This window comes from Carlito syrichta, unplaced genomic scaffold, assembly GCF_000164805.1.
Source record: "Carlito syrichta isolate Samal-C Ts95f unplaced genomic scaffold, Tarsius_syrichta-2.0.1 Scaffold308966, whole genome shotgun sequence".
NCBI lineage: Eukaryota > Metazoa > Chordata > Mammalia > Primates > Tarsiidae > Carlito > Carlito syrichta.
This window is the reverse complement of record NW_007253062.1, coordinates 276,384-299,265: the sequence shown is the minus strand read 5'-3', so window position 1 is coordinate 299,265 and position 22,882 is coordinate 276,384. Positions and strand designations below refer to the sequence as shown.

Genomic DNA, 22,882 nt, shown 5'->3' with positions numbered 1-22,882 from the left:
AGGGAGCAGGCCTCTCTCGTGATTATTTTAGGGAGGCTCTAAGACTAGCTCAGGTTTTATCTGTTTGCCCACGCTGAGCTAATCACCGCAGCCCAATCGTAGGCAATGCTCTGATTGGCCAGGTCTGAGTCACGTCCCTTGTCCAGGGATGGAATTAGTCTGCTTCAGCTGCAGGGTGTGGATGAAGGAGAAGACGCTTCCCTAAGGAAAAGTCACGTTTCAGTACCGGAAGAAGGGGAAGGAATGCTTGCTGGGAAACAATAAAATTAATTGATTGGATTGTTAGATAAATAAATGTCCCCTATCATGGCCTTGAAACATGATAAGTGCACATATTTCTTTTCTTTTTTTTCTTTCATTTCACCCAGGATTCATGAAAACTTATATACCACTCCACAAGATATGTTTTGCTTTAACATATTTACTTCCCTGCTATTGAGAGTTGTCTTGCCGCCCTAAAAATATGCTTTGTTTGAAATTGCTGTAGACATCAGACTCGACAGAAAAGGCGGTCACACCACCAGAGCCCGAACCGACAGGAGCAGTTCAGAAGGGCAAAGAGGGCCCCTCTAAGGACAAGAAGGCGGCAGCAGAGACGAACAAGCAGAAGAACCACAAGCAGGAAGCCAAAGAGCCTGCCCAGTGCACCGAGCAGGCCACGGCAGATGCGAACTCGCTGCAGAATGGGGACAAGCCCCAGAAGAGACCTGAGAAGCAGCAGCAGTCCTTCAGGGGCTTCCTCAAAGGCCTGGTAGGTGGAATTTTTGCCTCTTCTTTCTGGGGTCTTGGGCAAAGAGTGTGTGTGGGTCTCACTTTCTTTCTTTTTTTTTTTTTTGAGTTGGAGTCTCACTCTGTCGCCCAGACTGGAGTGCAATGGCCACTCCCGGCCACTGCAGCCTCGACCTGCTGGAATTACAGGCACGCGGTACCATGCCTAGCTGATTTTTTTTTTTTTAAATTGTAGAGATGAGGTTTCGCCAATTGCTCACGTGGGTCTCGAACCCGCGGGCCCAGCCAATCCACTCACCTCAGCCTCCCAAAGGCACGGGATTACAGGCTGAGCCACCGATCCCGGCGGGTCTCACTTTCAAAGAGGACAGATTGGAGAGAGGCTGGCTGGACGCTGGGCAAGCAAAGAGTACCTGCTGTGTGCCAGGCACAGAGAGTGGAGTAGGCACCCATGGCTGTCCTGGAACCCACTATCAGGGGCAGGATTGATGGGGGCATGGGTTGAGTGTGGGCAGAACCAGGAGGGGAGGAAGACAGGCCAAGGGAGGCCTGGTCTGGCTTTGGGTTGGAGAAGAGTGACCAGGAAGGCTTCTCAGAAAAGATGACGTGGAAGGTTGGACTCCAACTCAGCCTGCAGAGGAGGCAAGGGGAGGACTGAGGACGGAGTGTTTTTGGCCGCGAGAACAGGTGCAAAGGAGGGATGGAGAAAAGCAAGGGACTGAAGTTCATTCTGACTGGAATAGGGAACACAAGGATGGAGAGGTTGGCAAGGAACAGTTGATGCCTGTCCGCCTGGGGCCTCGAAGAGGGCAACTTCTCTGAGCCTGATCCTGAGTGTTGGGTATACAGAAATTAGTAAAGCACAGCTCCTGCCCTCCAGGATTTCACAGCCTAGTGGGAGCCAGACACTAAATAATTAATTGCTACATGAAGTTGCTACCTCAACCTTGGCACCGTTGACACTTCGGGCTGGATATTCCTTTGTTGGAGGGGCCTGTTCCTGCATTGTAGGACATTTAGCAAATTCCTGGTTTCTACCTGCAATATCCCAGATGTGGCAATCCAAATTGTGTCTAGACATTGCCAAATTTCCCCTGGGAAATAAAATCACCTCAGTAAAGAATCATTGGATTAGATCTATCCCTCCTATGTGAGATAGCCACATGAGCTTTTGCAGTTTTTATGTCTTTTTTTTTTTGGTCTCCTTCCCTAGACTGTCAGCTTTAGGAGACGGTGAACATGTCTGTTCATGGACTGACATGTTGCCCTCCCTGGGATGGTGGCTGGAATATAGAGCCAATAAGTATTTGTTGAATGAATGGATGAAGGACAAATGAACAGATAATGGGTGGGTGGGGTGAGTGGGTGGATGGATGGGTGGGTGAATGGGTGGGGTGGATTAATGGATGGATGAATGCATGGATGGACAAATGAATGGGTGGACAGATGGATGGATGGGTGGGTGGATGAATGGATGGATGGATGGAAAAATGAATGGATGGGTGGGTAAGTAATAGATGAATAGATGGATGGATGAATAGGTGGATGGATGGATGGAAGGAATGGAACACGATACCACTAAACGTTTATGTATACATGAGATCTTATAAATTCTGGCAAACAAGAAGAGTCTAAAGGGTTATTACTCAAATTATAAGCAAGGTGATCAAGCATAAACTAGGAGGAGAAATAAGCAAAGTCATACCCAGGACCCAATAAAATGTGGGTTGAGCCAGGGAGCAAGACAAGAAATAACACTGACATATGCAGCGGGCCAGGGAATTAGGTAGGTCACAGGGTTAGAATGAAGATGAAATGAGGTGATATGCAGTATCCTTGCAGCAATGCCTGCTGTGGTTTAACTGGTCAGGAAAGACTGTTGCGTGATGACTACTTGATCAGCCCTACCCTAGGTTGTGAGGGTAAGAGATGAGTAGGTTACACTGTAGCTTGAGGAGATTGTACTCTGATCACTGCACCAGGTGATCCCAACACAAAGCAAGAGAGTGGCTGGGAACTGCCGACACCCACCTCAGGTTCCAGAGACCTGAGACAGAAGCCAGTGCCACCACCTACAAGTAGAAACATGATCTGAGTGACTTACGCTTATGAGACCCCAGTCGCCTCCTAGTAGTAAAAGTGGTGATGGATCAGCTTCATAGGCTGCAGGGAGGACCAGGTGAGATTGCAGCTAAAAGACCACACAGATAGGCCAGGAGCAGTGTTTCATACCCCAGGGCTTTGGGAGGCCAAGACGGAAGGATAATTCAAGCTCAGAAGTTTGAGACCAGCCTGGACAACATTGCGAGAACTCATCTCTATAAAAAATCAAAAAATTACCTGGGTGTAGTGGCATGCACCTGTAGTCCCAGATACTTGGGGGGCTGAGGTGAAGGGATCATCTGAGCCCAGGAGGTTGAGGCTGTGGTGATCATGCCACTGCACTCCAGCCTGGGCAAAAGTGAGACCTCGACTCAGAGAGCAAACAAACAGACCTCACAGATGAGGCAATGGGCCCACAGGGATGAGGGACTGATTGGAGGTCACGAGGCCAGAGGGGATTGGAGCAGTCCTCAAACCTGTGGCTGACTTCTGAGCCTAAGCTTTCAGTGTCCCATGGTGTCCTAGTCACTTTTATAGTCCCAAAGACAAGCACCATGTGTCAGATGCAGTAGGTATTCAACGTATGTTGTTAACTGAATGACTGAATCTGACTACCATCACTAAAAATAATGACAGTAACTCTTTTATAGCACTGACTATGTGACAAAGCACCGTACGAATGATAACAGTACAGTCATGCTGTGAACTCTCATTTTACCAATGGTGAGATTAAGGTGCAGAGGGTTGGGCAACTTAAGCAAAGTCACACAGCTAGGAAGCAGCAGCGCTGGGGTTCAAAGCCCAGCAATCTGATTCCGTGGTAAATTACGCTATACTACACAGTATATACTTATATTATACTACCCTGTATTATCTAATCTATATATACTATAGGGCACCACCCTATATGTGTAATGCACACACACATGCACACACACACACAATATGTATATGCCCTATGGACATTATATACACTCTATATTTATTATACTATAATATACTATTTTATATATTATCTAGTCTGTATTATACTATGTATATTCTGCTACTTATAGTATATATAGGACTAGATATCATGTTATACTATACTATACTTACTATACATGCTATATTTACCTTTTTTTTTTTTTTTGAGTTGGAGTCTCACTCCATTGCCCAGGCTAGAGTACAGTGGCACACTCACAGCCACCCCAGCATTGACCTGCTGGCCTCCAGTGATCCTTCCACCTCAGTATTCCAAATAGCTGGAACTATAGGCATGTGCTACCATACCCGGCTAATGTTTTTTTTAAAAAATTTTTTGTAGAGACGAGGCCTTGCCAAATTGCCTGGGCTGGTCTCAAATCCGTGGGCTCAGACAATCCACTCGCCTCGGTCTCCCAAAATGCTGGGATTACAGGCTAAGCCACTGAGCCCAGCCTATTTACCAAACTTGATTATGCAATACACATATACTATCATATTATATATTATATTATGTTATATTATACTGTATTATACTATGTATATTCCACTACCTTATATACATGGCACTATATGCATATACTATACTATACTATATATACTTTATGATAGTATATTATACTACCCTGCACTATACTATATATAGGGCTATATATATCACGTTATACTATACTTTAATGTATTTACTAAACATGCTATATTTACTATACTTGACTATACAATACACATATGCTATATAACCTATTACATTATATAAACTATACTATATTTATTAGGCTATAATATGCTACATGTGGTGTAGTAAATATCATACTGTTCTGTATTATACTATACTATGTATCTTCTACCTTATATACATGACACTACGTGCATATACTATATATACTTTATGATAGTATATTATACTACCATGCTCTATACTATACTCTATATAGTACTATATATCATGCTATACTATACTATAATGTACCATATTTGCTGTATTATACTATGCCATGCTATATTTACCATTCTTGGCTATACCATTTACATACACTATATATAACCTATAATATTATTTATACTATTATTTATATTATTATGCTATAATATACTATATATAGTGTATTTTGTATCATACTGCTCTGTATTATATTATACTATGTATATTCTACTACCTTATATACACACTGTATGCATATGCTATATTATATATACTTTACACCCTATACTATACTCTATAGTACTATCTATCATGCTATACCTCACTCTCCTGTACTGTATTTGCTGTATTCTACTATGCCATGCTATAGTTACCATACTTGACTATACTGTATACATATACTATAAAATATGCACTATCCTATACTATCTATTTATACTTCACCAAATATACTTTCTCATACTACTCTGTGCTCTCTCTTTGGTGTGTGGTGTAGACAATCTTCTGTTATACTGTGCTACCCAATGCTGTAAAGGGGGGGCGGACAGTACCAGCCCCCTGATCCACACAGCCACATGGGTGACTCTCACTTCCCCCAATGCTGTGTGAAAGCAGTGAGATTAAAGGCTCTGCATTCTGATTCCAGGATGCGACACCCGGACAGGAAGCACTCTAGGTAGGATGCAGAGTGGATCCATGGTTGTCAGGGTCTGCAGAGGCAAGCAACTGACTGGGGACACAGGGACGATGTGGGTGCGATGGAACCACGTGATGCTGACTTGGGTGGTGGTTACATGACTCTCTGTGTTGCTCTAACCTCATAGGACCATGTACACAAAGGGTTACTTTTACTTTTTATAACTTGTACTTGACTAAGAAGGTAGTAATAATAATAGTACCAGGGCCGGGCTCGGTACTTGACTGAGAAGGCAAAACAATAATAATAATTTCAGGCCCAGGCTCAGAAGTAATCCCAGCACTTTGGGAGGCCGAGGCAAGTGTATTGCCTGAGCCCTCGGGTTCAAGACCAACCTGGGCAACTTGGCAAGGCCTCATCTCCACAATAAATCAATAATTAGCTGGGCTTGATAGCGTGCCCAGCTAATTATTGATTTATTGTAGAGATGAGGTCTCGCCAAGTTGCCCAGGCTGATAGTTCCAGCTGTAGTTTCAGCTACTCGGAAGGCTGAGGCAGAAGGATCGTCGGAGCCCAGCAGGTCCAGGCTGCGGTGGCCAGGAGTGTGCCACTGCACTCCAGCCTGGGCGACAGATACCCATAAGGCACAGGGGACATGGCAGACAGAATCCCTGAGCTTGCGTTCAGGTGGAGGAGATAGACAGCATCAGACAAATAAAATAGATAATACAGTCACTGCAGAGAGTGATGTGTTTTGTGAGAAACTAAAGGTTGACATAACTGGATGGTGACTGAGGAGGGAGCTCCAAAGTGAGGGAGAATGGGGGTCCACACCTCAGCCTCTGTCCTAAGTGCATTATAGGTATGACCTCACTTTCCTTGGGAATAAGCCTCTGAGATAACTTCTGCCCTTCCCATTTTCAAGATGAAGAAACCAAAGCACAAAGAGCTATGAGGTGTGTCCAGGATTTCACAAAGCTACCCATAGTAGAACCGGGCATTGAACCCAGGCGTCTGATGGGAGATCATTTCCTCATCCATCACTCAGAAGCAAGCCAGATTCATGTAGCTCAGTGCCCAGCACAGAGCTAAAGAAGCAGTCATGGTTGCTGTGGCTAGTACAGATTTTCAACAGGCTGCAACCTCTTTCTGTTTTCCTGCAGGGACCAAAGCGGATGTTGGATGCTCAGGTGCAAACGGACCCAGTCTCCATTGGACCAGTTGGCAAATCCAAGTAAACAAATCACCACAATCCCTACCCAGTTCTTCTGCCACCAAGATGTTTTCCCTAATCCATCTCCTCCCCAGACACGCTCCATGTATATATTCTTCTGAAGGCCATCCAGCGAAATTCTGCCTACAAATTAAGCCCAAGCTCTTGTATATTGAGGTGTATTATTTACGTCTCTGGTGCAGTCTTTTCTGGCAAATAGCTGTAAAGATGGTTTAGCAGGTTACCTAGTTAGGTGAAGAGAATCGATGATCCCCAAGCAGGGAAGGAACGGGATGGAGGAATGTGTTCACGTTAAGTTACCAAAAAAAAAAAAAAATGGCAGTGGCAAGTTAAGTGGCAGAATAAAAATGCCTGCTAGAAGGAATTAAGCTTTGGAATAAACACATGCTTATCCTCTAAAATAAAAGAGAGGCGGCGAAAATCCATTCGTTTAAATTCACATTTCAAGGAGGGAGAATCAGGGTTCTGTGCTGGGCGGTTGCCAATTTCCTGGAATGGAATGTGCGGGGTATGACAAAGGAATGAATAAGAGTTGTTTTTCAAATAGAGTCCTTGAGAGTTATTGATGAGAGGGAAAATATGGACTGGAGAGGGCTTAAAGTGATTTGGGAAAACAATTGCTTCTGAGGCTCAGTTGATGGGCAAGAATTACAACTTCAAAAAAACCAAACCAAAACAAATAAAGTTGCAGTTTTATCTTGCAACACAAGGAGGCGCCAAGGTCTCCATTTTTATCTTGCATCCTGTATCCCTAACAAAGATTTGGTCTCTGCGATCTTACATTATTAATGTTTCTCAGATGGCTGAGGGGCTTGCTTCATCTGTTCTGTCTGACACTTATCTCAAGTGTGTCTGTAATTTCCTAATGTTCTCACGATGTGCTCTGATAAATCCCTCTCCATAATCTCAGTTAATAAAAATTTACAGATTATTCAAACACCTGAGTTTTTTTTAATACTTGTACATAGGAGTAAATAGGACCATGAGTCTATTAAAATGTAATTCAATGTAGCATGATTGACTGACAGTCATGTACACTGTATCTTTCTTTTTTGATTTAATTAAAAAAAAGACATTTACTTTTAAAGTATCTTTTAATTTTCAACCTTTCAAAGCAGTCCGGACACTATGTCTGGGATGGCTTTTCATCTACAATATAAAATCCATATTGTTTCTCCTATATCTTCCTTTGGAACCAGATTCTCCCCCAAATCCTTCTAGATTTCCTTGGATATAGGCACACACACACAAACGTATGATTGCACACATACACATGCACACACATATAGAAAAGTGCTGTCTAAGCCAGGTTGCCTGGTGCAGAGCCCAAGACAGGCATTCGGATGCAGGGGATATGTGAGGGTGTGCTTCAGGGGAAGGGTGTCAGAGAAAAGGAAGACCAGGAAGAAGTTGGGCAGGGACTAGTCTCAGCTGGTGCATGAATTGCAGCACACAGTTGATTGGACCTTAAGGTAAGGGGACTGACCTTTGAACCCCTTAGGTGTACGTGAGTCTCCCAGCTGCCCTGGGAAGTGGGAAGATGGTCGAGCTGCTCCCACTGAGGTGAGAAGCTGGAATTCCTAAGCAGGGAGAGGATGTGTGTCCACTACAGATACATACATGTATGTTCAGATATGTATTTCTACCCACATTTGCATACATAGGGACACAATCATATGTAAAGATATGTATCATATGCAGGAACAGATGCATACATGCTCAAAGTCATATTCACATACAAATACACTAACATGTAACTAACACAGATCCAAACATACATCTTAGCTCCTACAAATCTATCCCATCTGCAATTCAAATGTTGATTGGAAATCGACTTGAAATATCCTCTCCTGACCTAGAGCTAGAATATACAGACAAGTATGCCCCTTAGGCAAAAATGGCACCATAGCTTGGACAAATAGGCATTTGGAAAATGTGTTAGAAAACATTGGTATCTCTAAAAACTCAGATTTAAATGGGGAGGAGGTCCCAGGGCTGCAAGGATCTGCCAGCTCCCACCGTGGCCTGGCTGAATTCTAGGTTTCAGATAAGGGCCAGAGAGGTCTCTTTCTTGTGTCTGGGTCAGCTTCTTCAGACCTCCTGGAGATGACTCGCGTCTGTGTCTCTCCGGTTGAGAAAGATCCCATGCTGCTTCTTGGTAGAATGTTCAACTTGCAGGAAAACACCCCTTGGGGAAACCTTGGGTGGAGGGACACTTTCCCTCCACCACTACCATCATCAGAGCAGGAATGGTCGAGGTAGCCAGGCAGCTGCTAGTCTTTTATCTCCAAACACCACGGGGTGGTGGGGGGAGGAGTCACTTGCCTGCTGTGACCTTTCGTGAGTGCCTGGGCTGCAGTCCATTGAGGAAGAGACAGTATCGTTTGCAAGTTTCACCTCCCTGAGCACCGGGGCTTTTTGCCCAGATGAGAAATGTCTTCAGGCAGGAAGGGGAGAAACAGACTGAGGGGTTGAGTAGTCCAGGCCAAAGTCACTTATGGGGATGGAGAACTTCCCCCCCAAAACAAAACAAAACAGTGTTCTTTGCTGAGAAGCTCTCTGCAAAGCATGCCAACAGTGTTTATAACTAGTTTCCTGCGCTCCGAAGCCAAAAAAAGAGAGCAGTCTTTTAATGAAATTGCTTTTTTTTTTAAAGGAAGAAAGGCCAGAGAGAACTAAACTTCTTGGGGGAACTCTACATCCAGTTGTAGCTTAAGAAGCAAGTTAATACTCCATTTTTGTGTTTTGCGTGTATATTATTGTTTTGAGTTACGATCCCATTCCTGATGCATTTGCAATAAACACTAATTTCCACACCTCATGCTGAATTTGTGTGAAAAGGGCAGAAACTCATTCTGCAAGCTCAGGAAAGCCTGTAGGACACAGATTCCCAGAAATGCCACCAGGACAGGACAAATGGTGGGGAAACAGGCACACCTAGACGTGCACACAGCAAAACATTGAAAGAGAAAATTAAGACCTGGGGGTGGGGACAAAAAAGCCTTTTTTATTATTATTATTTACTGACTTATTATTTATTTTTAGGTGCACAGGGAAGCGTGTCTTCTCTCGTGTCAAGAAGAAGTGGCCTTTCCAAGAATGGAGCTATTGAGCTGAAATGGCCGCCACTATACACACACACACACACACACACACACACACACACACACACACACACGCAGGGACACACATGCACACACACACAACTCTGCTTTCCAGTTCCAGCTGCCGGTGACTTTTTGAGTGATACCCATGAAAGAATTCATTCCAAAGAGCAGTTGTTCCCAGCAGCCGTGAGGTCCCTCTTGAATTCATCGTCTTGAGGGAGGAGGGACATGCCTAATAGAAGCCCAAAAAGGAAGGAAAAGAGAAAGAAAGTGAAATTCTTGTGTTTTTGTTGTATCCCTGGGCTCTTTAAACAAATTATCAGAGATTTAAACTCGTCCCTGCCCCTCACCCTTCCCCCCACACACACACACATAACACTGAAGCACTGGGATCGCATTAAATTTGATGCGAAGAGACAAAATCTGTGTCCTGCAGGCCCCTTCTCAAAATGCCTAGAAGGGAGATTTCCACAGCCTGGATCTGACAATGTCCCTTCTTATGCCAAAGAGTCCCAAGAGGGTTGTAGGCCTTAAAAAATAAAATCGACCAGATACCTCCCTTAAAGGGAAGGAGAAAAAGAAATGATGCCAACTTACCCAAGGTACAAACACAGGGGAAATGAAGGAACGTGAGTGCAGCAACATGAGATTATCGGGGTTGGTTTTAAGCATTCTCTGAGTGTCCTCCTTGAAGCCTTTTAAAAAGGCAGTTTTGCACGGTGGGTAGAATTAGGCTTCTCCATGGTCAAGATTTTGTTCACTCCATCAGTGCAAATCAAATGGCTCTGGCCCGCTGGAAATTACAGCCTCCATTAGGAAGAAAAGAAATTACTTATTTCTGTAAATGTGTCATTCAGGTCCTTACGCAGGCCAGGATACCACCCTCTGCATACACTGGTTTTCGGAGGGTGTTTAATGCTTCAGCCCGTTGCCCTTTTCTAGAAAGGCTCTCATGTGACCCACTGCATTCCCTGGGTCTTTAACTTGCCCTGACGGAAGGAGCAGTCCACAGTTCCACAGAAGTAAGGACAAGAATAATAATTAATAACAGTATTAATAATGATGATGTCAGGCGGTCACACAGGACAGTTTATAAAATGCTTTCTGGATGCAATCTGCAATTTGAAATCGTAGGTCCCTGGCTGGTTTTAATGGCTTCCTTCGTTCACATTTCATTACCGAGGAAAGACTTACACTGTATGGATGTGGGTTTTTGCTTTTTTTTTTTTTTGGTGTGTTTTTTCTAAGGAGCACTTCCTTACAAGATGGCCCCCCGCTGGGTTTCCGGCAACGACTCCGGGGCAGGGCCCATTCCCCCCGTGAGTCTCCCGCGCGTTGTCGTCGATGCAGCCGCACGGGGGCGCCCGAGGACGTGGGGTTCGGCCGTCTCCAGCCCGGCCTCTTCCCCTGATCGCCCAACCGGGAAACTGGGCCGGAGCCAAGTGACAGTGTGCTTGTCGCTGAACTTCTAGAGAGCGGTCGAGTTGAATGGGAAGAACTGGACCGGGAAGGCCGAGCTGAGCCAGTCCCTTGTCTGATGCCCGGCCCTCTCCAAACAAAGGCGAGGCTGGTTGGCCGGTTGGTCTTTCCGTTCTTATGTGTGCCATCTTGGGGGCAGCTCAAGAAGTCTGTGTGGTTGCAAAACAGTTTAGCTGGTGTCTGCAAAGCGTTCAAGTCATCCTCATCGGCTGCTCGTGCCCCACGAAGCGCCCTGACCTCTCACCATCTCCTCGCCCAACTAGACAGCAAGCGACTTAACCTCTGCACCTCCCTCTGTCAACCGTAGGATGATGATGGCACCTGGTTGTGGCATTTCTGTGAATGTTCAGTGAGGTGCACCCCAGGCGCCCAGCTCCGAGGCTGACACACAGTGAACGCTGCGTAAATAAGAGCTCTTCTATCGTAGGGAACTTGTAGCATCCCTTAACAGACAACCCCTATGCAAAATGGCTAATTATAATAACAATAAGGGTGTTTCTCCTTTCATGTCCTAGGTGTCATGCAACAGCTTTGACTTTGGTCTGAGACTGTGTCCCGGCTAACAATAACGATAAGGAAATGTAGCATTCTGTGTCACAGGTCTGAAGTCACAGCCTGGCTCTCTCTGGTTGACACTCTGCCATGTCTCATCGGTCGGCCTCACCCTAAAACAGGTGCCTAATAATGGCTGCAGTTCTGGGCAAGGGGATTATGGGATTACTATAATGAGTTTTGATGGATCATTTTGGTGAAATCAGTACTGAGAAGGCAATACAAGGGTGCAATAAATAGTAAAGCAGTTATTGTCCATGCTTTTCAGGCTAGCCATTCTCCAAACAAATCACACCCCTTCAATTCCGATGACTGGGACTTGTGTAATGACCCCGACCTTCCTGTCTGTCTCATTCGTTGTTCCACCATCAGTGTCCAGCACAATGCCTGGACATAGTAGTCAATGAATATTGATAAATTGATTGACAAATATTCTGTGCCTACACCCATTGAAAATGGGTCACCTTCCCCTCTAGTGTGACCTTACCCTCTAGTGTGACAGCTCCAAGTGTCTGATCACTCTAATCTGACATCCATTCTCCCCAGGTGGCCAGACCAATGGTCCTCAAAGTGAGATTCCAGGACCAATGGCATCAGCATCACCTGAGAGCCTATTAGGAATGCAGATTCTCAAGCCCTACCCTAGACTCGTTGGACCAAACACTCTTGGGGTGGGACCCAGTAATCCGTGTTTTAACAAGTCCTCCAGGTGGTGTGATGCAGGAGCAAATTTGAAAACCACTGGTGGGGTAGAGCTACCACTTTGCAGAGCATCACTTAAGTGTTTGGTCCAAAGACAGGCCCTGAAGATGCAGATAGTGAAAGCTCACATTGAATCTTATATATGCCAGGTAGTGTGTGTCACATAACTTACCTTGTTTACTGCCCACTTGACAGATGAGGAAACTAAGGCTCAGAAGGAAAAAGCAACTTTGCCCAAGGACACACATGGAAGAGCCAAGGTTGAAACCCACCCTAAGCTCTTAAAGTCATCTCTCATGTCTGTGGGAGAGACAGGCAGACAAAAAGACAGTCATAATAGAGTGTAAGAGAAGCAAGCGCAGGATGTTGTGGGACCTAGAGGAAGGCACTGCCACAGGACCACAGGGCATGGAGATTGGCCATTTGAGGGTGTGACAGATGAGCTAACTCGAAAATAGGGGTTGGCCAGAGGGGCTCCTGGTAGAACGCCAAGGACAAAAGCCAGAGTCCACAGAAAGAATGGCAAGTTGGTCAGCACAGCTGGAGGGAGGCTGTGGGGAGAACCCTTGAGAGGGCGGGAACAGGGGAGGTGCCATAGACCAGATTGTCAAGGACATGGAGTAAGGAGTCCACTGAAAAGAGTTTAAACCGTTTCCTGAGGGACATGGGGGGCCATGGGAGAGATCTGAGCTGGAGGATGACATAGTCAGATTTATATTTTGATCTCAAGTAGGGTCTAATGCAAACTCAATTCAACTAATATTCACTGAGTGACCCGATCTGTCTGCTAGGTGTTTATTATAAAGCATCATCATTTTCTTTTCAAGCTTCTTTAAATATTATAAGAAAGAGATAAGACCTCTAAATGACTTTGGCCCTTAAAAGGACACTTAAAGTGGTTATTTCCGAGTGTCATAAATGTGGATTTGGAATTTGACCTTGACATCCACCCAGATGATCCACACCCGTGATCCAAGGCTGTGAGATCTGGAGCAAATTACTTCACCTTTCAGAGTCTCAGTTTGTTCCTCTGTAGAATGGGAAATGCTAACAGCAATCATCTCAGAGAGTTGCCAGGAAGAATAAATGAGACAATACACTCAGCATGTGAGCACAGGGTCCTGGCAGGTAATGAGTGCTCAATACACTTAGTGATGAGGATGCAGATGACATTGGCCTAAGGTAGAACAAACATTATCTTTCGTGGGCTCAAAGGTCACCCAGTCTTTGAGACATCCTTGAGCTTTGTCCTACTTTCCCCTTATCCTCATCAGCAGTTGGCTGGCTCATCTGGAAAAGAGAAAAGAGGGAGGAGAGAAGAAAAAGGAAAATGTTCATTTTCCTTACTGTTCATCCCATTCTAAAGCAAAATGGAATTTCTGGAGAAGGAACTTGGGTCTGCTCTTGGCTTTCCTGGGAGGTGTTTACTTGTAATAGTAGTCAAGTTGCCATGGCAAGAGATGCAGTGGCTGCCCCCACCCTATCCCTCATCAGCCCATGTGGAATTACCTGCAGCACTGACAGTTCCCACCCCAAAGACCCTCATTCTTTGCTTTTCTTCTTAGTGACTTTCTCCAGGGACTGTGGGAGTATGTAGCCCACTTGCAGAGCATTCTGGAAATGCCTGAAATGTTATGCCTCCAGGACAGTCCTCAACCAATGAAGGGATGGGAGATGGCAGATTAAAATCTCAGCTTCCCCACCTCTCCATGGGATAACGTTGGGGTGTCTCCTACATATTCCCATGAGATTCCTCAGCATGACTGTGCCATTGCCACCCACAGTAGTAACATGAACTCATAAACACGCCTCCCGCATTTGGGAATCACTTCCCAAATCAACTACCTGCACCCAAGTTTCTGTCTCAGGGTCTGTGTCTCAGGTACATCTGTGTCTCACTTAGATATTCTTTTGGGAAACTCTAACCCACACCAAATAGTTTAATAGACATAAATGAATATGGGCACTCATGTTAAAAGGGGCTGGGAGAATTGAAAAAGCAAGCACAGGACAATGTGGTGGCCCAGAGATTAGAAATAAAAATAGATTAGAAGCAGAACTTCCATTCAAGAGACAGCCAAAGGGAAGAGGCTAGGTGGTGTTTACTGGAACCAGAAAACCTGGGAACCCTGTGAAAGTAGAACCCCATGTAGATGGAGGAGGAGATTGCCAGAGAGTAACTGGGACCAGACAGGAGCTTTCAGAAGCACTGACTTTCTGTTGCTGGGTAGGAGGGAGTAGGAATAATATCTCAGCATCAGCACCTCCCATTGACTGAACCTCACCAGAGACCAACTGGCAAAGGAACATGAGAAATGCAGTCTGGGGAGAAGCTTGGAAAGCATTCAAGAGCAAACAGGAAAACGCCCAGCACAATTGGGGGTCCTCCTTTGAGAAAGAAAAAAGAATCAGTGAGCAACCTTGGTTAGGATCCCGCCCCTACCTTGGATCTAAATAAATGAACACATATGCTGTGGTCACGGGGACATCCCTGCTTCCTTCTTCATCTTCAAAGCAGAGCAGTAAATGGTTAAGAACATGGACTCTGGGTCCAAGTGGCCTGGGTTGGCCTCACAGTTCTGCCACTTATTAGCCACATGACCTTGAGCAAGCTTTTTAACTTCTTCCAGCTTCACTTTCACATCCATAAAATGGAGATGATGGCGGAAGCACTTTGTTGAGTTGCGGTGGGGATTGAAGGATGTGTCCCATGCAAAGCAGCAAGCGCTGTGCCTGGTGCATGATGAGTGTCTAATAAACGTTCATGCTTATGGAAACATTTTGGGATTCAACTGTTCTTTGAGTGTCAATAGGCCCATTCAAATTTCTGCTAGAACCTGTTTCTTCTCCTCTCTACCATTCACTTCCCCAACTTTAAGGTCTAGAATCTATCTCTATTCTCTACTTCACTGCCTTTAAAAATAAAATAAATCTTTTGACTTTCACAGAGGTCTTGCCAGCACAGAGGAGGAACAGTCTATCTCCTCCCCTCTGAGCTCACAACCCCTCTCTCTGAGTTCCTCACCCCTCCCTGTCATTGCTGGCCAAAAAGCAGCTTAACAGTTTTGTGAATACAAAAACAGGAAATTATGCCCCAGCCTCAACAAAGACTAAAACACTCATGTGCAAATCCTTCAGCAGATAGATTTCTTCGACTCTCAGAGAAGAGGGCCTTGAACAATCAGGTCCCATGGCTAAGATCTCTGGATTTGCTTAATCATTTCCTTTGCAAATGTATAACCTCTTTAACCATGAAGAAGAGATGGTGAGAAGGGGGGGTGGAGTTGAAAATGTTTAAGTCAACCACAAGACAGGACAGGAAATTCTGGAGGGGGGAGCGTGGGCAAATATTTTTTGTTATCCATGAGTAGCAGAGCAGCCTAAGATAGCTCTGGAAAATTGTTTATTGTCCAAGAAATGACCATTCTAGAATGTTCTTTTGCTGTTGATACTGACCCAGAAGAAAATGTTATCCAGTGGATTCATGGCGAATACAAGGGCAGAAAAGGCACAGTCACCCTGGTCTGACCCTTTATTGACTCATGCAGCAAACATTACCCGAGTGGCTGCCCTGCCCTACACTGGACAGAGAGGACTGAGACGGGCTCTCCCTAAGGCAGAAGAACTTCCCCTTTGCTCACCTGCTGGAAGTTGTCTGCTCCAAGAACCTGAAGTGGGTTTATTCTTGTTTTATTATTAAAATTCCTGAAAGACGAAAAAAAAGACTTCTTTTTCCCATCCTTCTCAATTTCTGAGTTTTCCTGGCAAATAAGAGCTATATACTTTATTAAATTCTTCGGGTAAGTCCCTGTCTTTAGCAATGTTTCTTATTTGAAACTGAGGATGAGCCCATTAATGTTGATCCAGCTTCTGGAATGAAATGAAATGAAATGGAATAGGAGGGGAGGGGAGGGGAGAGGAGAGGAGAGAACAGAACAGAACATCTCATGACACCTCAAAGGTAATATGGGTAACATTGATTCATGAAAGATTTGTTTGGATTATAAACATGTATATATATTTAAAAGGTATTTCTTTTTTTTATTTTGAGTTGGAGTCTCACTCGGTCGCCCAGACTGGAGTGCAGTGGCCGCTCCCGGCCACCGCAGCCTCAACCTGCTGGGCTCTGCGATCCTTCCACCTCAGCCTTCCAAGTAGCCGGAACTACAGGTGCACTCTGCCACACCCGGCTAATTTTTGATTTATTGTAGAGACGAGGTCTCGCCAGGTTGCCTGGGCTGGTCTCAAACCCATGGACTCAGGCAATCCACTCGCCTTGGCCTCCCAAAGTGCTGGGATTACAGGCTAAGCCACCAAGCCCGGCCGGTATTTCTTATTATGGTTTGTAATAAGAAAAGTCTCAAAGTCTCTGGTCTTAATATAGTTCAGTGGCTGAAAGTGTAGGGTCTGGAGTCCCCTGGCTGGCTGTGTGAGGTTGGACAGGTTGATTATTTTTTCAGGATCTCACTTTAGGGAAATAAAGATAAGCATTAAATTTAAGAGTGGATATCACATTTTCTGAGTTTCTGAGGTGACATCTTCAGAACATGCCCTCCTCTTCCCTGTGTCTTTCCTTAGGCTCCGGCCTGCTGCCCATTTTCTGCGTCTGCTCGCTCTTCTTTTTCTTTTTTTTGTGTTGGAGTCTCACTGTTGCCCAGACTGGAGTGCAGTGGCCGCTCCCAGCCACCGCAGCCTCGACCTGCTGGGCTCCTGCGATCCTTCCACCTCAGCCTTCCAAGTAGCTGGAACTACAGGCGTGTGCTACCACGCCTGGTTAATTTTTCTGATTTATTGTAGAGATGAGGTCTCGCCTGCCCAGGCGGGTCTCAAACCCACAGGCAATCCACTCACCTCAGCCTCCCAAAGGTGCGGGATTACAGGCTGAGCCACTGAGCCTGGTTTACTTGCTCTTCTTAAATGGAACTGCTCCCTCTACCTGGCCTCTCTTCCTCTGATCTCTCATCAGTACCTCCACCTCCGGTTGCTAGCTCCAGCATCTCCTGAAGAAAACCAAAGCCATTTAATGTGTAAAACTCCTCTCCAGAACAACGGTTAAAATAGCTAGTTGCTGACCATCTCACCTACTGAGTACAACTACAAAAACTAGACCAAAATACTTGAAGGCATCCTAGGATAAAAACACAATGCTCCACGTCAATAGAAAGCAACAATGAGACTGACAGCTGACTTTTCAGAAGTACTGATGGAAGCAAGAGGACACAATCCTTTTTTAAAAAAGAAAGAGGGAAAAAGACAAAAACACAGAAATAATAAATATAGAAACAAATACATAAATAAAATAACTGCCAGTCTATAATTCTACATCCATTTTTAAAAAACCATCAACACTGAGGATAAAATAAATATATTTTCAAACAAAAACTAAGTTAATGTATTACTAGCACACCTTCACTAAAAAATACTAAAAGAAGTTCTTTAGGGAGAACTAAAATGATTTCAGACAGAAGAATAAAAACATGAAAACCAGACGTGGTTGTTCACTCCTGTAATCCCAGCACTTTTTGAGACAGAAGAGAAAGGATTGCCTGAGCCCAGCGGTTTGAGTCCAGCCTGGGCAACTTGACGAGACCTCATCTCCACAATGAATTAAAAAACTAACCAGACGTGGTGCATGACTGTAGTTCCAGCTATTTGGAAGGCTGAGGTGGAGGGATCACCTGAGCCCAGCAGTGGAGGCCACAGTGGCCATGACTGTGCCACTGCACTCCAGCCTGGCAACAGAGTGAGACTCCAACTCGATAAGTAAGTAATAAAAATGCACGAAAGAACGAAGAGCTACAGAGGATAAATGTGTTGATAAATCTAAATGAATATCAATTGTATTAAAAGATAATAACAATGTCTTGAGTTTTAAAATATATATAGAGGCAGGGCTCCGTGGCTCAGCCTGTAATCCCAGCACTTTGGGAGGTCGAGGTGAGGGGATTGCCTGATCCCACGGGTTCGAGACCCACCCAGGCAACTTAGCGAGACATTGTCTCTACAATAAATCAAAAAATTAGCTGGGCATGGTAGCGGGTGCCTGTAGTTCCAGCTACTTGGAAGGCTGAGGTGGAAGGATCGCCGGAGCCCAGCAGATCGAGGCTGCGGTGGCCAGGAGTATGCTACTGCACTCCAGTCTGGGCAACAGAGTGGGACTCCAACTCAAAATATACATAATTATATATATAATTATAAAACAGCAGCAATAGCACAAAAAACAGGTAAGAAGAAAAAGGAATTAAGCATGTTCCACATTTTTTGTGTTACCTGAGAACTAGTAAATGCACTCATTTTATTAGACTCTAACTTAAAGGATAATAGTTGTATTCTAATAGGGTAATAAAAAAAGAAAATATGAAAATAACAAGCTAATGAAAGAAAAAGAATGGTCTTAAAATAAGACCTCACAAACTTAAAAGGTCAGAAAGGAAAAAAAAGGGAAATTCCTAACAGTTGGAACTAACTGAAAAAAGCTAGTAACGTACTAGTATTGTGTTAGTAATATATTAATAATTACATTAATGTAATTGGACTAAATACTCCAGTTAAAAGACAGATTTCATACTAAATGAAAAAACTCAACTATATCCTGCTTACAAGAAACAAACACTGAATATAAGCACACAGAAAGGATGAAAATAAAAAGATGAAAACAGATATAAATGCACATACTAACCAAAAAGAAAGCTAGGGTTGTTATTCTGGTATCAGATGAAGTAGACTTTAAGGAAAGAAGCAATAGAGTAGATAAAGAAGGATGTTTTATACCAAAAAGGGCCAGTACCACCAGAAAGAGAAAACAATTCTAAATAAAAAGCACCTACCTACATAGTTTCAATACACGTGAAGCAGAAATCGCCAGCTCTGAAAGGAAAATAAGTCCACAATCATAGTAGTAGACTTTAACCTACTTTGATCAGTAGCTGATAAACAAAGACAATAAATCAGTAAGAATGGAAAAATTTTGGCCAGCACTATTTGCACACTTGGCCTAATTGGCATTTATAGAACAAAACAACCAGTAACTACATAACGCATATTCTTTTTTAAGTGCATGTGAGACATTTATCAAAAAATGGTTACATGTTGAGCCATCGAGTGGGTCTCAACAAACTTAATAAGCTAAAAGTATTCTAATTTCTTGGAATAGGGTAGTGAACAAAACAAAGTTCCTGTCTTCAGTGAGCTTATATTTTAGTTCAGGAAACAGGCTATAGACAAAAGAAAAAAAAAACAATGATGAGATGTCAAGAAGTGAAATGGGCCACTACAAAAATAAAGCAGCAGGATAATACAAAGTGAAGGGTGTGCAAACTGGGGTGATCAGGGAAAGCCTCTTTTGAGGTGATATTTGACCAGAGAATATCATAGAATGAGAAGCTAATCGTGCAAATATCAGGTGAAGAATTCCAGACAAAAAGAAGAGCTACTCTCCAATTCCAGGGTGAGTGAATGTGGGGCACATTGAAAAGATCTTCCATGTTCTTGGATAATGTTGGAGAAGCTGCCAGGAGCCAGAAAGTCCTTGTTGTCACGATGGTAGGACCTGGATTTTAAGGGGGGGTCCTAGACCATTTTCGGCAGGGAAGTGACAGGGTCTGATCATTCATAAGACATGTTTATCCGCTTCTCCTCCAAGTAGATTAATTTGTCACTTTCCTTCCTGACAGGCTTTAAATTCTATCATTAAAGTTCCATTAGCATGATTTTCCAAAGAAAGAGCAAACTTTCCACATAAATAGATCCTTTGCCCTCCTGCCAAGGGCTCCAGGGAGCTTTTCTAAGGAGCAATTTTTTTCACTGCATCGAAGTTGGATGCTGGGAAAGTGACACAGAGAGGGTCACAATCATCGCTGAAGTCTAAGGTTGGTTGACCAGGTGACTATGAACACCTAAACCCCACCAAGAAGGAGGGAACATGAGGAGAGAGTAAAAAGATGACGCATCTGATAGTGTACATTCTGTTCTGAGCTCAAGAAACATTTTGATAAGCTGTGTGGGCCAACATACAGACAGATAGAAATACAATGATGGCCCAGAGGAGAGTTAAATGTCAAAGATACGGATTTGAGCCAGGCTCGGTGGCTCAACCTGTAACCCCGCGCCTTGGGAGGCTGAGGTGAGTGGATTGCCTGAGTCCGTGGTTTCGAGACCCACCTGGGCAACTTGGTGAGAGCTCATCTCTACAATAAATCAAAAAAATTAGCCGGGCATGGTATCGCGCGCCTATAGTTCCAGCTACTTGGAAGACTGAGGCGGAAGGATCGCCGGAGCCCAGCAGGTCGACCAGGAACGGCCACTGCACTCCAGTCTGAGCGACAGAGTGAGGCTCCAACTCAAAAAAAAAAAAAAAAAAAAAAGATACGGATTTGGGAGCCTGCAAAGGAAAGTGATCATTCCGGCAACGGTTTTCGAATACAACCGCCCATGTACAGCCTACAAACATGTTAAACATTCTGTTAAAATTCTTGCATTGGCCGGATGTGGTGGCTCACGCCTATAATCCCAGCACTTTGGGAGGCCGAGGTGAGAGGATTGCCTGAGCCCGCGGGTTCAAGACCAGCCTGGGCTACTTAGCGAGACCTTACCTCTACAATAAACCAAAAATTTAGCTGGGTATAGTGGTGCACACCTGTAGTTCCAGCTACTTGGAAGATGCTGGGCTCAGGTGGAAGGATCGCCTGAGCCCAGCAGGCTGAGGCTGCTGCAGCCGTGTGTGTGCCACTGCACTCCAGCTTGGGCAACAGAGTGAGACTCCAACTAAAAAAAAGTAATAATAAAATACTTGAATCTGTTTCCAATATTTAAATTTCAGAAAAATCCAAATGCAAACCCAGATTTCCATATTCTCTTGGGGATTATGGATAGAAAGTAGGAGCCTACGTAACCATTATCCCCTTTGCTGGGGCTTAGTCTCATTTGCACTCAATCCCCACAGAACCTTTCTTGCCTGTATAGGTCCCAGACATACCTGCAGATGCACCTTCTTGCTTAAGTCACAGGTTGATGGATTTGGGAAGAAAAGGCACACTTCTCAAAATGCTTCCCAGAGGACACCAATCTAGGAGATATTCTGAGGGATATGATGTTTCTCATTGTGGTAGGAAGAATTCCAAAGTGGTCTCCAAGTGCTCCCCTCCTCCCATTGTGCAAGGCCTGTGTAATCCTCTTCCCTGAAACATTGCCTGGACCTTTGAATGGATGAGATATCACTACCAGGATTAGGCTATGTTATATAACAAAGGCAAAACAATTTTGTAACTAAAGTCCCCAATCAGTTGACTTTGAGTTGATCAAGAAGGAGATTATCCTGGGTGGGCCTGACCTCATCAGGTGAATCCTTAAAAGGACCTGGAGAAGCAGCAGTATGTGCTGTCCCGTGGTCCTTGAAGAAGCAAACTGCCACGTTGCCGAGTGAGCATGTGACAGCCCACGGCAGGCAACCCTGAGGAGCTGAGTACCTCAGTACAAATGCAAAGAACTGAATTCTGCCAAAACTTAGGGAACTGAGAAGGGGACCCAAGAAGGCATCCCTGACCAACACATTGATTTCAACCTAGTGAGACTCAAAGAAAAGGATCCAGACAACCTATAACCAGACTCTCAAACTGTGACATCATTAGTGGGTGTTTGTTTGTTTGTTTGTTTTTTGAGTTGGGATCTCGCTCTGTCACCCAGGCTGGAGTGCAGTAGCATAATCATGACTCACCATAGCCTCAGCTTCCTGGGCTCAGGTGATCTTTCTGCCTCAGCCTCCCGAGTAGCTGGGACTAGAGGCGTGCACCACCATACCCAGCTACTTTTTAAATTTTTGTAGAAACTAGGTCTCACTATGTTTCCAGGCTGGTCTTGAATTCCTGGGCTCAAGCAGACTTCTTACACTGGCTTCCCAAAATGCTGGTATTACAACTGTGAGTCACTGTGCCCCAGTCTAAACGGGTGTTTTTTTGAGCTGCAAATTCTGTGGTGATTTGCTACACAATAGGAAACTAATGCTCATATGTTCATTTAACAAGCATTTAGTGAGTGCACCAACCACCTGTTAGAAACTGAAAATATGCTAGAAAGTAAAACAGACAAGTTCATTCTCTCTTGGAGCTTACAATCTAGTAGGAAAAGTCAGATGATAAATAGGAAAAAGGAGATACGCTTGTATTGATGTTGACAAGTGCCACACACCAAAAAAATGTCTAGGAAAGGGGATAGGAGGTGATGGATGGTCAGTGATAGTGTCTCTGTGCACATGACACCTGAGCATGCAAGGAAGGAATGAGCCCTGTGGGTATCTGAAAGAACTGCCTAGTCTGGAAAACACTCCCTGTTGTGTTCCCCCTGAGGAATCATAGGACATATTAGGATATTAAAGACTCTGAGAAGCCCAGCAATAAATAACCAGTTGCAAGTTGTTGAGCCCAGTTCCCCTAAACTTATTAAAACCAGTGATTCCACAA

At 44.4% G+C, this 22,882-nt stretch overlaps 1 protein-coding gene across 3 annotated transcripts in view; it reads left to right on the top strand.

Annotated features, from left to right (window-relative positions):
- BCAS1 (breast carcinoma amplified sequence 1) overlaps positions 1 to 7,670 on the top strand; it is a 128,563-nt gene extending 120,893 nt beyond the window's left edge. For all 3 annotated transcript variants that reach the window (XM_008066491.2, XM_021716808.1, XM_021716807.1), the window contains 2 exons: positions 488 to 751; positions 6,518 to 7,670. In XM_008066491.2, the coding sequence (XP_008064682.1) occupies positions 488 to 751; positions 6,518 to 6,592 (339 nt within the window). In that variant the 3' untranslated portion in view covers positions 6,593 to 7,670. The remainder of the gene's footprint in view (positions 1 to 487; positions 752 to 6,517) is intronic.
- Positions 7,671 to 22,882: the final 15,212 nt, after the last annotated feature.